The 15,917-nt window shown below is 38.1% G+C and overlaps 1 protein-coding gene across 1 annotated transcript in view; it reads right to left on the bottom strand.

Moving 5' to 3' along the window:
• Nucleotides 1–15,917, bottom strand: part of LOC122091806 (glutathione reductase, cytosolic) — a 29,341-nt gene that overhangs the window by 11,875 nt on the left and 1,549 nt on the right. The window contains exons 4-15 of the mRNA XM_042661955.1: nt 15,320–15,389; nt 12,024–12,095; nt 10,525–10,728; nt 9,956–10,029; nt 9,735–9,818; nt 7,336–7,423; nt 7,099–7,180; nt 6,370–6,443; nt 6,019–6,126; nt 5,792–5,856; nt 3,855–3,968; nt 2,633–2,732 (exon numbers count right to left, since the gene is read on the bottom strand). Of these exons, the coding sequence (XP_042517889.1) occupies nt 2,633–2,732; nt 3,855–3,968; nt 5,792–5,856; nt 6,019–6,126; nt 6,370–6,443; nt 7,099–7,180; nt 7,336–7,423; nt 9,735–9,818; nt 9,956–10,029; nt 10,525–10,728; nt 12,024–12,095; nt 15,320–15,389 (1,135 nt within the window). The remainder of the gene's footprint in view (nt 1–2,632; nt 2,733–3,854; nt 3,969–5,791; nt 5,857–6,018; nt 6,127–6,369; nt 6,444–7,098; nt 7,181–7,335; nt 7,424–9,734; nt 9,819–9,955; nt 10,030–10,524; nt 10,729–12,023; nt 12,096–15,319; nt 15,390–15,917) is intronic.

The following is a 15,917-nucleotide window of genomic DNA, read 5'->3' as shown; positions in this document are numbered from 1 at the left end:
ATGAAGTCCTTCGAGGTCAGCTCTAAAATCCAATTGCGGTTTATGTTTTAGGCCCAACTACTGGGCCAGGTTTGGGCCCATGAAGGGTCCTTTTGATGACTTGCGTAGAGAGTCTTTTAGTAGATACTATTAGTATTTGTTTCTATTCTGTAATAGCTTAATAGCTTTGTTTAGTAATAGTGTTAAGAGTATCAAATGTTTTACCCAATTTATAGTACCAAATGTTAGTTCTATTTCTAAATGCTTATATTTTGTATTTTTAGTTTCTATTTAAGATGTAATCTTAGATTAGGATTATTACTATTTGTAGAAAGATCTCCCCCTACACGCAAGGGGGAGTGTTGCTTACTGTTTCAATAAAAGAGGGGCTGCCACAACAGAGCCCACGATTTTCAATTTGAAGAAAAGGCTTGGCTTCATGCCTGATTCCTGTGAGAGATAGTGAGGTGAGAGACATACAGGCTACATGTTGGTGAGAGACTGACCAAGGCCATAGGTGAAAGGCCTCGGTCATTTCCTTCCTTCTCCCCTTCTATTTTCTTCCTCTTCTTCTTTCTAGTTCTGAAATATTCCAGTCGCGATACTGTTACTGTGATGTTTCTTGATTCTGTTTTGTTGCTGTGTTATAAGACTATTTAAGGATTTAAACTGTTAGTTACGTGCTGTAATACATCTGAGATTTCTACTGACGGCAAAGGTTTGCAGGTGTACTGTTGACTGTTGTGAAGATTCCTTCTCAGTTTTATGAGTTGCAGCCAAACAGCTTCTGGTCTTAAGATTGGGACAAGGATTAAGTTGTTCTTAGACGGCACCAATCGACCAAGAGATGGTTCTGATCAGGTCTATTACGTGAGGAATACCACAGTTCCTAGATTCAGGCATTAAAGGTTACTCCCTATGTTCCTGTGATCAGAAACCTGAGGTACTGTTATTCCTTTCTCTGACCATCAGTTCTTGGAGAGGGTTACTCCCTATGTTCCTGTGGTCAGAGACCTTAAGGTACTGTAATTCCTTTCTCTGACCATCGGTTCCTGGAGAGTTGCTGGGGTTATGTTCTATTAACCATAGCCTTCATTCAACTGTACTACGAGGCCGATCTGAACTGCAAGTGGTTTGGTACCAATCAACCAAGAAAATGGTTCTGAACAGCTCTATTACTTGAGGAATGTCACAGTTCCTAGATTCATCCTGGAGAGTTTCTGGGGTTTTTGTTCGGTTAACTATCTGCCTTCCTTCGACCGTACCATGGGGCCGATCTATCCTGCGGATGGTTTATCTCTGCTAGTTACTAATTCTGAAGTTGAGTTACTAATTTTTGTGTTCTGTTGTTCTGAAGATTCTAACCACTGGTTGGGGCTGGTTTTTTCATAAATTGAATTACTCATGGAGTGATGACTATACTAATGTTTTTTTGTCATTCTACGATGTGGGTGATGAGATAAGATGTTGTTTCCAAATCTAGAAACTACTTTCTATTTTAAGTCCTTTGCTAAGACCTTGGAATCCAATCATAGAATCGTCATCTTACTTTTAGAGATTGAAGTACTACTAGTTACTTACATGCATGGTTTGAGGAATCGTATCAGTCAGGATCAGTCGGATCGGGTCGGAATTGGCCTTGACCGATCCCGATTCTTGGCCAAGTCCGTATTGGTGGATTGGTACGGACTAATGGTAAAATAGTCCAAAAAATGGTGTTTTAATTGAAAGCAGGGTGATTCTCTGTCCGATCCTGGCGAATCTGGATTGGTTCTCAAACCAGCCTACATGTGACATGACTTTGGGGTTAATCCAAGTCGTAGATTGGGATTAATTTAGGGAGTTCAACCTGCTGGTATTGTGAGCGCTCTGATTCTGTGGGTAGGATTCTAATTTCTACAGTGATGTTAGATTGAATACACAAAGCCATTTTCTGCTTGCTTCTAAAACTGGCCATTCTCCTCAAATGTTTTCTTAGATGAGCAAGTCATTTGAGATTTCCACAGAACATGCCACCAGTAGCTAGCAAGTACTGCTGTCACAGACAAGGCTCAGACAATGTCCAACCTGCTAGTTGCAATAGTGCAACGGTTAAGTTGCACCACAGACTCGCCCACTACTTTAGCACCAAAATTCTAAGGGAGTACAAACTATGAAACATGTGAGCCTGTCTTGGACCTGGCGGAGCTTGAAACTAATGACCCATGCTGGAGGCTGTGTCTGCCCATGACTACGCCAAAACCAGTCTACTTGACCCCTCAAGTCCATCAATGTTATCATATGACTTCCCACCTTGTCACAGAACACCATTTTCACATATTTACTAAGTTCTCTTAGGCAGGTATATCCATTGTCTGAGATTCTTAGTCTTCAGATATTAACCACAGCAATATCGAACAAGTGAAAAATACAATGAAGAAACAAATTGGGGGGGGGGGGGACAATAACTTGCAAATTAACTTTTTGGGGGGAGGGAAAATGGAAATAGCCATTTTCTAAAACCAGATTCTCTATGATCCTTCAGTTCTTTCCTTGATGGGAGATAAGAAAATTGTCTGCTAAATTTTATAGTTGAAGGTGAAGGAAGTTATGAGGTAATTGCCATATTGAATTCATGGAGTTGTAAAAGACTTGTTTCAGATATGAAGAATACCTGGATAATTTCAGGAGCATCTGGTCCACACATTGCAGCTCCCAGAACTTTATCCGTCTCAGCATCAACAACCAACTTCATCACTGATTTTTCTTGTCTTCTGAAAGCATAAGAGCAATTAAAGTCATATCAGAGCATAGACTAACCTAGAAGGCATTACATGCTACACAGGAAGTATGTTTTGCATATAATAGATCCACATATGTGCAATCAAACTAGAAGACAAACGTCCAAAAGTATAATAACTTTGAAGCAATCAATATCTTTGTAGCCACCAGGTAATAAAGAGCATAAGAAGTCTTGTGCTACCATTAAACATAAGACAAAAGCACATGAAAAAGCTAGACCAAATATATCCAAGACCATGGCAGAAATCTTCATAATGACATGGTGAAACCATGAAGGAATTCCATGCCACAGTATGTCTCATGTTCTATTCTCCCTCCTGGCCTCCTCAGTGCCCTCTCTTTTATCAAAGCTGTGAATTTACTTGAAACAGGGAAACTCCACTTTTCTAGAACCTTTTACTTCTCTCTCTCAAATGTTTAAGACCGCTCTCCTCCAAGTGATCACAATATTATAAAAGGCTATTGCAACAACTGGAGTATCTCCAGCTCAATTCGCACAAAATTGGACAATTTCTTCCTGTATTGGATTTTATAATACCTCTCTCCCATAGACAGTTCCTTGGTACCCTGGTTTCCATCTGAATTAGTTATCTGCATTGATGCATATTTTGGATAAGTTGAAAAAGGTATTTGAACAAACATGGAAAAGACCGGTTGGTAGTTTCTATTGGATAAGGACTCCTTGATTGGTCTGTCCCAGTCAACAAGAAGCTTAACTTGTCCAGATCTTTTATCTCCAAAATTTCTCCAATTGAAAATCACTAAAAAGTTCAAAGAGGTGAGTTGTCACTTTTAACAAGATTCTTGTGGCATGGTCACATGGAATTAAAAAAACATCATTGCATGTTTGATCTCATGAAATTTCACCAAATGAATTTTGGAACACAGGAGCAAGAGAAAAATCAACCAGATGTAAAGTAAAACCTGTATCTTGAATTCTAAGTGATTATATGGAGAAAGTGACACTGAGGGTTATCCCAATTATCAAGGATGTGTAGCGGTACGTCATTTCATAGTCCAATGGTGAATTCATTTATATATACTGCTTATTATATACCAAGCAAGAAACAATGCTTTCAAACTACAATACGCACCCAGAGATAGTATTCTTCATTGGATTGAATGTAGAAGTGAAAACCAGAATATCACCCTTTGCTTGTTCTACAGCCTCATTTTCACTAAGGCCCACTACAGATAGAGGAGGTATGCTGCCAACCAGAAAGACAGGAACATTTATTATCAAAAACAGTTTTCCAACATCACTAGAACAAAAGGAATCGTTCACAACAGTAAAGATTTTACACTTTAATAACATATATAATATTTGAAATGCATTACTTTCAACCATGGTTCAAAAACTCAGCGAAATCTTGCCGAAATCTCGGATATTTCGTTTTTTTCTTTAACCGAAATGGAATTGCATACGAAACACAAAAGACAACTTCGGTCATTTCGTTACAAAATTTTGCTCATTTCGGCTTAAAAAATGTACTATTTCGTCGAAATTTTAATCATCTTGGTCACTTTGTTTCGCTCATTTTGGCCATTAGCCCCCCAAAATAGCCAAGTGAAACACATGGAAAGAGTACCACTGTTTCGACAAAATTTCGGTGGTTTTGAAACCACTGAAACAAAACGAGTTCTTGAACCTTGCTTTCAACTAAAGAAAGAGTTTGGGTAATCTGTTCCAAGTAAACAACTATTCACACCAGATTCTCATTAAAAAACTATTGACAGGGCTATGCCTTCATTTATATTGAGTAAACATATAACTGGAACCAATTATGTAACTTTAATCATGAATGAAGTATGACTTTGTAAAGAAGATGAAACAGATAATTTTATCCATTGGGGGGGGGGGGTAAGGAAATAAATTGGAATCTAATCTCAACATAGATTGGCTCACAATAGATACCATGAAAATTCTTGAACTTGAAACATCTTCCAAATGATTAAATGAGTAAACATCAGGACTTATATCAGAGGTTTCTCTCTTCTTTTGGAATCAGTCTAATACACCAATTGGATAAAAGGATAGGAATGAAAAGTCCATTTCAAATGTTGAACTCTACAACTTGATGCAATTCAGAAGCGGTAAATATATCTAGAAGCCCAAAACCAAGGAGTTGTGTATGAATAGAACAAAGAACATAAAAACATTTCAGACATTTCTTGTAGTCCCAGAATTAGCAACCTTAAGAACCAGTACAAATACAAAACTCCCTAGTTTTGGGCTTCTTATATTTCCTAGAACTAGCAATCTTAAGAACCAGTACAAACTTCCTTGGTTCGGTAAAGCTGTTGGTAATGAACATTGGCTGGTCTTCGAAATGCTAGGAGAGTCAGACACAATTCCCTAGTGGTTTAGTAACACTGGGTTCTCAAGAACTTAAAATTTGACACATATCATCATTAGTTTAGATTGAAAATTATTAAGAATGTATGTCTCACACATTACATTGTTCTTGTAGCCTTATACCACTATACTTTTGGGCTTACCAATATATAAGGTTTGGTCATTTCTTTAAGTGAAATGCTTATACTTTGTGGACAACACCAAGATTCCTTCTAGAGCAAGGATTAGACCAATTGGATTATATTAATAATCTATCAAATTTATAATTTTTTGTATGCATGAACAGTTGTTATGAAATTACAACCTGTTTTACTGTTAACATTGGGTGTCTTTTGTTTTGAAGTCACTTGTTTCTTAGTATATCTTGTGTTTGTAGAAATTTACCCCTCCACCCCGAAAAAAGGAAACATGTTTTGCTGTACTGTATTGTGTATAAACAAAAAAATTGAAGCAGAATTTTATTGCAGATACATATTTTGCTAAGAACATAGGTCTGTTTTATCAAAGACAGATTGACTAACAAAATCTATGAAACAAGATTTTCAGTACACCCATCAGAAAATGACGTACCAGGTTCTGTAAAGTTTAACCTGAAACTATCAAATGATCATTGTACACAAACATACATTTGAGAAAAGAAAAAAAAAATTAGCCTAAAAGACAGTAACATGTTACCTGAATACAGCACAAGGTACATCATTGTAGTCGGGCTTACTAGGTTGACCACCAAAAACAGTTTTCTGTGGGGAATTTATGAGGAATGGGACTTTAGGTCAAATTGAAATCAAATATTTCCTTCATCTCATCAAAAGAAATAATAAATGAGAATAAATTTCATGTTGAGCTACTGAGGTGAATGATTGTAACTGATGACACTTCAGATGCCCCATATAAGCACATACCGAGAAGCAGGTTCCCTCCATTAAGGCAACAGGAGTAAGATTTATTCGGTTTGTAACATCACCAATAGCCCATATACTAGGGACATTTGTGCGGGAGTACTCATCTACCTGGAAAAACATAAAAATAAATAACTGATTTTCTTCCAGTAGGGTCCATAATCATAACATATAACTTCTGAGCCTTGCTCTGCATAGTTTTGCAAACATGATTTGTTGCATGGTCATTTTATGTGAACAGTAATACAATAACATAACAGAAACATAATCAAACAAATAAAAAACTTTTTGGTCTAGTAAAGTATGAGGTGACTACAGAAGATTCAGAACGAAATCAATGTAAATGCTAGTAACCTTCACAGCTCCTACTGCATCAAGTTGTACCCCTACTGCTCCCAAGTTCAACCTCTTTGAGTTAGGAATCCGACCTGAAAACAGAAAACAAATTATCCATATATTTTACTATCAAAATTAGTAACGAGTTATTAAAGATAAGATGAACATAACAAATTATGTAGCAAACACAGAAGTCCTAAATGATGAAAATTAAAACTCCCAGGCTAAAGAAAATTATGGTCAAGTTTCATTTTATATCCCAAGGGAGCAATGTTGATGCAAACTGCAGCTGCAAATGAGAGACATTTGAAAACACTTTACTGTTTATCTTCCACAAACCCTATAAAGTGTTGTAAGAGAAGAAACCCAGCAGAAAGGAAATTTCCAGAAACAATTGCAGTCATATTTTCATTCGACATTGCTTAATATGAGGTCTCTGGAATAGCCTCGCTTATTATCTCCAGGCTGTTGCATAAGTCTAAAGCCAAGGCAAGGCACTTATGAGTACACAACTGTGAAATCCCACCATCAATGTAATTAATTCTGAAACATCATGTTTTCAAAGTCCAAGCCTTGTTGACCAAAATATATCAAGCTCCCACAATGAAAAATTAGTGGACAAAAAATATGTCACTTCCATAACCATTTTAGGACCTCAACTATGAAAATACACAGCCTGTACTTCAAATCCCTTCACAGGTGAACAAGACAAAACATATTAATTGGTAAGGAATGGTTGGAAATTACCGGTGGCAAACAGTACAACATCTGCCATCAATTCTTCTCCTTGGTCTGTAAGAACTTTAATGCCATCGTCTGTTTTAATCAACTAAAACAAAGAAAGAAACTGTAGTAATAGCTTGAAATTTCACCAAACAAATGACTTCGAGAAAAGGTAGAAAATCAATGGGTACTAGCCAGAAAGGAAATTAAAGAATGAGATAGCAAGTGATAAAAAACACAGCCTCAAAGAATAATTTGTACCTCTTTCAAATTTGTCCCCGGGTGCAGATTGATTCCCCGACCTTCAAGATTTCTTGTCACCACAGCTCTCATTTCATCATCAAAACCTCTGGAATATAATATATAATTAAATACGTCAGCCTAACGTTCTAGGCATAGAAAGAGATAGCAAAGTAATGACTGGGCTGTAACCAACTGAAGTCAACAAAACAGAGGAAACAAATGTTCAGGAGTGAAGTAATTATTTTTATAAGATTGTGTCTTTTCATCCGATTTCCAATTATGTTATAGGTCTACTTTTCTGTAGCATAAGTGACAAGCTTTTTCTGATAACTAAGAACAAGGAGTCAATTCTATAATCTAAATATTTACATGCAAAGAAAATGAACTAAAGATTCACTATCAATAAAAGGACAAAGAAAATGGACAGTAGAAAACTTAAGATAAGTAAATATACATATTAACTTTTCTCATAGCAAACTAAGCAAAAAAGCTATGCTGCAAGCTGGGTCTTTTCAGTCCCATAAACATCTTTATTGCAGGTGTTGAACAGTACATTGTGGGGAGGTTTATTTATGTCTTTACATATTAGATGGGTTTAGTTGTAATTACAGTAGATTGTCCCTATTTATAATTTGACACTTGTTATGTTATAAGTAGGTGGACCTAAGCTACGATAGGTGTATTCTGAATCCTATCATGGCTCTAGGGTTCTCTCTTTTCTCTCTATTGAATTCTCTTCTTCTCTTCCTTTCTTCTTCTTCTTCCTCTTTCTCTTGTAGGTATTGAGTTACAGATTCTTATATCATTACATGGTATGCGAGCTTTGCCTAATCAGTCTCTACTCCTTTTGTTAACTCTGGCAATCAACTCGTTGATATGTTCAGTAAGGCATTGTTTAGGCCTGCATTTCTTAGTGGTTGTTCCAAGCTGGGTACAGGAGATATAGACACTCCAGCTTGAGGGGGAATGTTAAACAATGTATCGTGGCGGTTTATGCTATGTCTTACTTATCAGATGGGTTTATTTGTAATTAAAGTAGAGTGTCCTTATTCATAATTTGATACTTGATGTTTTAAGTAGGACCTAGGCCACGATAGGTGTATTCTGATTGCTATTGTGACTAAAGGTTCTCTCTTTTCTATCCATCGAATTCGTCGTCGTCTTCTTCTTCTTCTTCTTCTTCTTCTTCTTCTTCTTCTTCTTCTTCTTCTTCTTCTTCTTCTTCTTCCTCTTTCTCTTGTAGGTACTGATTTACAGGTTCTTACATCGTAAAAGCAGAAAAAGATGAAAAATATTATTTCTTCCTTTGTTGACACATTTTAGTAATGGATCCCATCCTCCATTCACCTAAAATTTTCTACAGCTAGGATTAGGGTAAATCTAGTACCCCTTATGTAGAGGCGCTAGACAGGGTCCTAACAGTTGATCATTTAAAGAAGACAGAATTTAGGCTGGCAAAGCAGGGGCTATATGTGTGAGAAGGAAGAGGAGAGTATGGTGCACCTCTTCATTCAGTGAAATAACTGTAGTAATGTCAAGCTGTCACAGGAATTTGTTTAGGATTGAATGGGCCACTCAACAAACACCAGAACCCTATTCACCACATGGTTTATTAAACAACCATCACTAACTTTTTTGTCCCTATTCTGATGTCAATGGTGTATACAAGCATTAGGCATAAATTATAGCCATACATCTAACGTCAATGCTGAGTCTGCTACACCATTAGAGGTTACAAATATCTGCTCATCTCTTACTTTTCAGAAAGTTAGACCAGATACATCTCTACTTGACACATTTATCCAATGTATCAGCTATCACTTGCATGCATCTTCACTAGTCAAATTTATCCAAATCATCCCATCCTCTAGAAGATTGGCAGGAAGGGATGAACAGCAGGTGTCTTATCTCAAAATTAAACTGTCCATCAGTAATCCTTACTGAAGGGAAAAGAATCCAGTTGATTGGCTTCACAGATTTACAAAAGAGAACTTACTTCTTTGTTGGAGGTCCAAGATGTCCTTAAAGGATTGGTTTTATCAGATAAAACGGGATACATCATTTCAAACATTGAACCGAGTCATGACCCCCAATGCCCCAATTACCTTCTAACAATTTTTACAATATTTTATGGTTTTCATTCTTCAGATAGCGGAAGCTTTATAAGGTCAATGGTTTCAGATGGAAGATTTCAGGAACTGCATTCTCATGTGTTTTTTATAATTTCATACAAAAAGGCTAGAAGTTGTCAGGAGTCAGGAATATCATGGTAGCTTACCAAAAAGAAACCACAACAGTGATTAATTTTTCTTTGGCCTTTTTTTTTTTTTTGGGGGGGGGGGGGGTGGCTATAAAAATATAAACAATCTCATATTTTATAATCAGAGAACAAAACCCACAAAAACCTGCATTACAACCTTAATGGAAGTTCCTTTCTGAAAAATAGGTCCACCGTGGCACCCATCCCACGCCATATTGAAGCAAATTCAACAGCAATGTACCTATATAAGATGAGATACAAATCAAGCATATGAGCTCAAAAGAAAAGTTGATTAGATAGTGGCATACAGATATAGAAATAGCCACATACAGATAGAGAAATAACCACAAAAGAAAAGTAAAATAGATAGTGACATACCCCCCACCCAATATCACTGCTCGTTTAGGAAACTCATCCAAGCTCAAAGCCTCATCAGAGGTGATACCCAATTCCTAGAAGAACAAATCACCCACATTACATGGTATGGCAGGAAGGGGAAGACATTAGCCAAAGCAATGGTCTCATACAAGGATTAGTGCGTCCAAGATTTGTATTGTAACTCTGAGTTGATTATTCAAAATGTTGCAGATATAAAGGACATCAAAATGTTTGGAGGATTGTTCCTAAACACCTAACTTGAGAAACTGGCAGATATTACAAGGTCCAATAAAGGGTAGCATCTGTCTTTTCTGATATAATCATGACCACAGTGGACAGAAGCAAGAAGTTACTAATAAATATCAGGATTATACCTGATATAATCCTAAACCATCTGAGAATAACTTGCTAAATACACAGATATAGATACTTTAATATTCTTTTTATTTTCTTTTGTACACAACACTAACATTTTTCAAGTTTATTTGTTCACTGCAGACATTGCTTGTAATAGTGTGTCACAGGACAGCCATTAAGTTTATTCCATCAGAAAAGTTCCGAGGAAATACCTGACCAGGAATAGGCGGACGTTGAGCCCTACTTCCAGTTGCTATCAAGATATGCTTTGCCGAAAAGCTCAGTTTAGTACCATCTATTTGTATCACCTCAACTTCATTAGGCCCAGTGATCCTTCCCTCACCTTCAAACGACTTAACTCCAGCATTTGTCAACATCCGCTTGTATATTTCATTTAATCTGACAATTTCTTGTGTCTGTAGCATCAACAGAAGATAAATTTAGAATATTTGCCATGCCAACACTACTATGTTAACCCTCCCCCACCCCACCCCACCCCACCCCACCACACACACGCCCTGAAAGAGTAAAAAGGAATTGGTAAAACATGAGACAAAACACTTTTCACCAGAGCCAGTGTCTGCATCCTTTCTTTTAGAACCATTACAGGCACAAAACCAAGCAATGAAGCAGAACTCCAGAAAAGATGCATCAGTTTCCCCTTTTTTTCTTTTTTTAATTCTAAGGCTAACTTCACGGGCCACCTTAAAAGTGATTCAGCCCCAAAACCTAATTTTCGCGTACATTCAGCGTTATACTAGAATGGAATGATCAACTAACTATCACTTATATTGTCCACCATTTCCAAGCTCTCCAGTTCTGCCATTTCCTAATTTCCCTTGCTTGAGGGGAAAAAAATATCATCATTTTCATCCGCTACCTGGACACTTCATGTACACCAGGAGTATGCATGTCACTATTACAAGGTATGGCAATTCATAGGGGATATGTGACCTACATGCAACCAAAAGTCATACACTTGGATATGGCTGCAAAGAAGAAGATTAAATGCCCTTCTTCAGACAGTGTCCCCATTTTTGGCATATATAGTGAATGGACTTTCCCACCCACTTTTGGACAAAAATCCTGTATTATAATTTTTGTCAATGAGGTGGATCCAAATCCTCACATACGCACACTCAATACCATACCCAGCAAGACCCATGTAACATAGTCAAATTGTCATTGAAGCAAAATATATGAATAATAAGATGGGAGCTGGAGGAAGATCTTTGGAAAGAACAAGGACTTTAATGTGGTACCAAATTTTTTATTTTTTATCCTAAATGAATTAGTTGCAACACAAGCATGATATTTTGGTAAAGGGTGCACATGAAACTGCTTTCAAGACAAATATTTCTCAGTAAGGTATTTGCAACATATGATTTTTCATGTGATGGGTTTGTTTTTAGTTTATTCGGATGGAAAGTTCAATTCATTTATGGTTTAAATCTTCAAAAGTCCATTTTTCATCAGGACAATGGACAATAAAAATCCACTCAATTTAGGGCCTACTGGAACCAATTCAGCTGGTTTTAACTATTATTGTCTCCTTGATGTGGTAAATGTTCTTCTACACTTCTCTTCTCTGTTTTAAATTTGTTTCCAATCTGAAAAGAAAGGCTAAATAGATAAAAATCCTCTTGAGAAGTTAAAGATGTTCTTGAAAAATTGTCATATGCATAAAATGAAACCAAGTATTAACACTGACCTTTTTCTGCAAGAGTTTTTTCCAATTGAAGTCAATCTTCTCGTTCAGTTCCCACCCAAAATTTCTTGCATCCTACAAAATGGAAACCACATGTGAGCATTCAGGGCAGCATTTGCACATGAACCAAGTAAATCCTACCCAATCAGTCAACAAGGACTACACAACAGAAATGATCAAACAGGACATTTGTCCAATTACATTTATTTATTTATTTTTTTAATCTTTGGTGATGTCCAATTACGCTTCATGGAGACAAGTCCGATGTCACAAAGATCCATTAGTATGGAAAACCGTAAGCAAAGAAAGCTATCAACCTTCCAAATCACTGGCTCTCTACGCAAACTTTTATCTTGAATAAATGCATGAGTTCCAGTCCTTATATGATCCATACGTCGCATGGACAAAAAAATTATTCTTAATCCTAACCCCTCTGCTCTTTAAACCAAACAATGGGCACACAGGTTGCATAAGGATATTGGATGGGGCATTGTGGGATTGTGGGATTGAGGTTGGGCCAGGGCATGGCAGAGCTCCAGGATGGGTACGGTGGGTGTGGCAGGGCTTGAGCTTAACCTGGCCCCATGGCCATCCATATTTGAATTCATTTTATCTTATGCCTTTGTTGGCATCCCTTAAAAATAGTTTCCATATACTAAATATTTGGGTTCTTGCAAAGGCGACTCCGCTCACAGTTGGTAGGCTCTTTCCTACATAAAAATAAGAGGAATTATCACTCCCCTCCCCTGAACTTTGGGGAAATATCAAGTTCCCCACGACTTTTTAATTAATTCACTCCCCTCCCCCAAAATCAAAAGATTCTACCACTCGTTAGTGAGTGTTAGTTTCTGTTGTTAAGTGCCCAACCTAATTTTGCTAATACCCTAAATGCCCCTCTACTTAATCGTTGAAAGGAGGAAGAGAGAGCCAACCCCTCTTACAACCGCCCCTTTCTTCACCGAGAAGAGCCCAACGGAGACTCCGTCTTCTTCTTTAGTTGAATGGTGAGCAATCTCATCCACACCAAAAATCACCTTAATCCATGCCTTCCTTTTTCAAACCTCGCATACAATGCTTCTGCTTTGAAAAAAAGCAAAAGCGCCAGAGCCGACGCTGTCAACTGGTACAAAAGTGAAGATGCCCTCAACAAGGGGAAGAACTCAGGCAACCAATGCAGTGAAATTGCGGAGTTACTGCTCCTCCACCATCTCCACCTGCAGCAAAGGAGGAAGAGAAGTTGGCAGAGGAGACGAAGAAGACCGAGACTGGAGAGACCCCTGCGCCTTCGCTTGCTCCTACTTAGGGAAAGGCAGAAGCTATTGAAGAAGCTATTGCCGAGGCGTCGACACCAACAGAGATGGAAGAGCCCTCGAGGTTGGAGACTAGCGATGTTGCAAAGTCGGCACTGGTGGAGGAAGTGAAGGAAGAGAAGAAAGAAAGAGGCGACGACAACATAACCAGATTCAGCATCAGAACGGGAAGCTGAAGCCGTAGCGGAAGCTGAGGCACCAGTGGCTATGGTGGTTGAGACGGTAACCACCGTTGATGAAGACAGTGCCAAGACCGTTAAGTCCATTGAAGAAACCATCATAGCAGTATCCGCTCCTACAGCCCCGATTGAGGAACCGGTAATGGCAACACCAGAGAAGGAAGCGGAGGGAGAGTCAACATATGTGGCACTTGCTGAAACGAAAGAGGAAGGCCACCACCTCCGATTTAAAGAGTTGGTGTCGATATGGGGAGCCCCTCTGCTTGCAGACAAGAGGAGCATGCGATTTAAGTTCCTCTGTTGTCTTTTTTTTCTTTTCTTTTCTTTTTTTTTTTTTTTTTAATATTACAAGCAAAATCATGCGATTTTTTAATTAATCCTTGATGGTGTTGCATATATTACAAAAAGGTATCGTTGTAACCCCTTCTTCTCTTGTGCTTCTGTTCTTCTCTACAAAGCAGGAAGGAAAAAAAAAAAAAAAATGCTACACTACACTATTGTCAGTTCTATCTCTTCCACGTATTTTCATCTTTTGCTCACCGTAACATGTTGATCTTCATCTTTACACATATGGTACATGCGAAACAAAGCCACCTAATAACCAACCTTCCTCCCCTTTCACCTTTAAAAACTGTACCCAAATCACACTCATCTTCAATCACTTCTTCTTTTGCCTCGTCTTCCTCAGAGTTCAAGTTGTTTCCTTGCGCACATCATTCCTCATTGGTCCTAGGGGAGCCTTTTGACTCCGGACATGGTGATTGTGCATCGTCCGTGTCAAAATCGCTGCCAGATGACCTCCCCGAGTACGAATCACTAGATGATGAAGAACCACTGCTAGAACTACTGGAGCTGCTTGATCTTCTGGCGTAACCACCAGCATCTTTCTCAATTTCCACAAGAGGAAAGTTCCTCTGTTGTCTAAAGAGATGGGGGGTTTTTCGGTCATTATAAAAAAAATGAAAGACTTAACAGCAATTTTAACGCCTAAGGGCGCAGTCAATAGGATCTTTTCATTTGGGGGGAGGGGAGTGAATTAATTAAAAAGTCATGGGGGAACTTGATATTTCCCCAAAGTTCAGGGGAGGGGAGTGATAATTCCTCTAAAAATAATAGTAGTAATAATAAACAGTAAAAGAGAAGGCCTTAATATCACAATTGTCAAGGCCTCATCTAGGCGACCACCTTGGCGTCCAGTCGCCTTGAACAACTAGTGCTGCCTTCGTCGCCTTGCATCCAAGCAAGACCCCTCTAATGCCTTTGGTTGCCTAGATGCTGTGACTACTATGATTAATATAGGGAAATCACTAGGCTTAGCCCAAAGGCCTGTGAATCTTAGGCACGGCCAGCTTATTAGTGGAATAGCTCTCTGACACCCTTCTTTGATATACATGCCACCACCTTGGGTTCAAGCTTGCCTTCACCTATAAATGTAAAACTGACTACAACAAGCTTTCCTATTCCAAAACAATCTGAAACAGGAAAAAAAAAAGGGAAGGGGAGAGGGGGGGGGGGGGGGGGCAAGAGATGGAACTTGAATTCACCAAATGTTCAAACAATCCTTAGAAGAAATTCAAAATGTTTCAATAATATATATAACTTAAGATCAACCTTTAACCTCAACAGTGGGGGAAAGACAAACTTTATCCAGTAATCCAACATCATAGAGCATTTAACATGGGAACAGCAGCAGAAAAAGCTGCAGCATAACATTAAAAAAAATATATATATATATATATCTAAAAATGCAACATTCACTAAAATCTTTATGAAACTATTTTAAGTTTTCCAATATGGTCCAAGATCTCACCTCAAGTTCACCCCCATACGTTGCTCCATACACCAATATCTTCTTAGGCACACAACCACGAATAACACACCTATAACAACAAATGTGTAGCACATCACATAAGCATGCAATGTTTAATCTCAGAATTTGCTCAGCATACACCATGCAATAGAATTAAGTATTAACAAATTGATCCAGACCAGATGTAAAAAAATGGTCACGTCAGCCAACAAACACAAAATCTTTTATTTTTTTTCTGAACTAGTCAGGCCCCAAGTAGATTTTATTTCATGACCTCTTAATCGTCAGGTGTTAGACCTTGCCAACTGAGCCACCCCTTGGGGTCAACACAAGTTATATTTCCTGCTGATTAAAACAACAACATAAACAAATTTGACATATACCAGATGGTCACAACTGTAATAGGGTCCTTTTCTCAAAATAGAACTGCAACTAAGGCGGTTTTCAAAACAAGGGCAAGGGCACAGCCCACTGGTCCACAACCAACCTTGTCTCCCATATGCTAAATAAGCCAATACAAGGATGGTTCTGGAGTTTTACATATATATAGTTTTTTTTTTGGGAGTGGGGAGTGGGGAGTGGGGAGTGGGGAGTGGGG

The sequence above is a fragment of the Macadamia integrifolia genome, chromosome 10 (assembly GCF_013358625.1).
Source record: "Macadamia integrifolia cultivar HAES 741 chromosome 10, SCU_Mint_v3, whole genome shotgun sequence".
Lineage (NCBI taxonomy): Eukaryota > Viridiplantae > Streptophyta > Magnoliopsida > Proteales > Proteaceae > Macadamia > Macadamia integrifolia.
The sequence above is the reverse complement of the archived record's forward strand: the minus strand, read 5'-3'. Positions and strand labels throughout refer to the sequence as shown.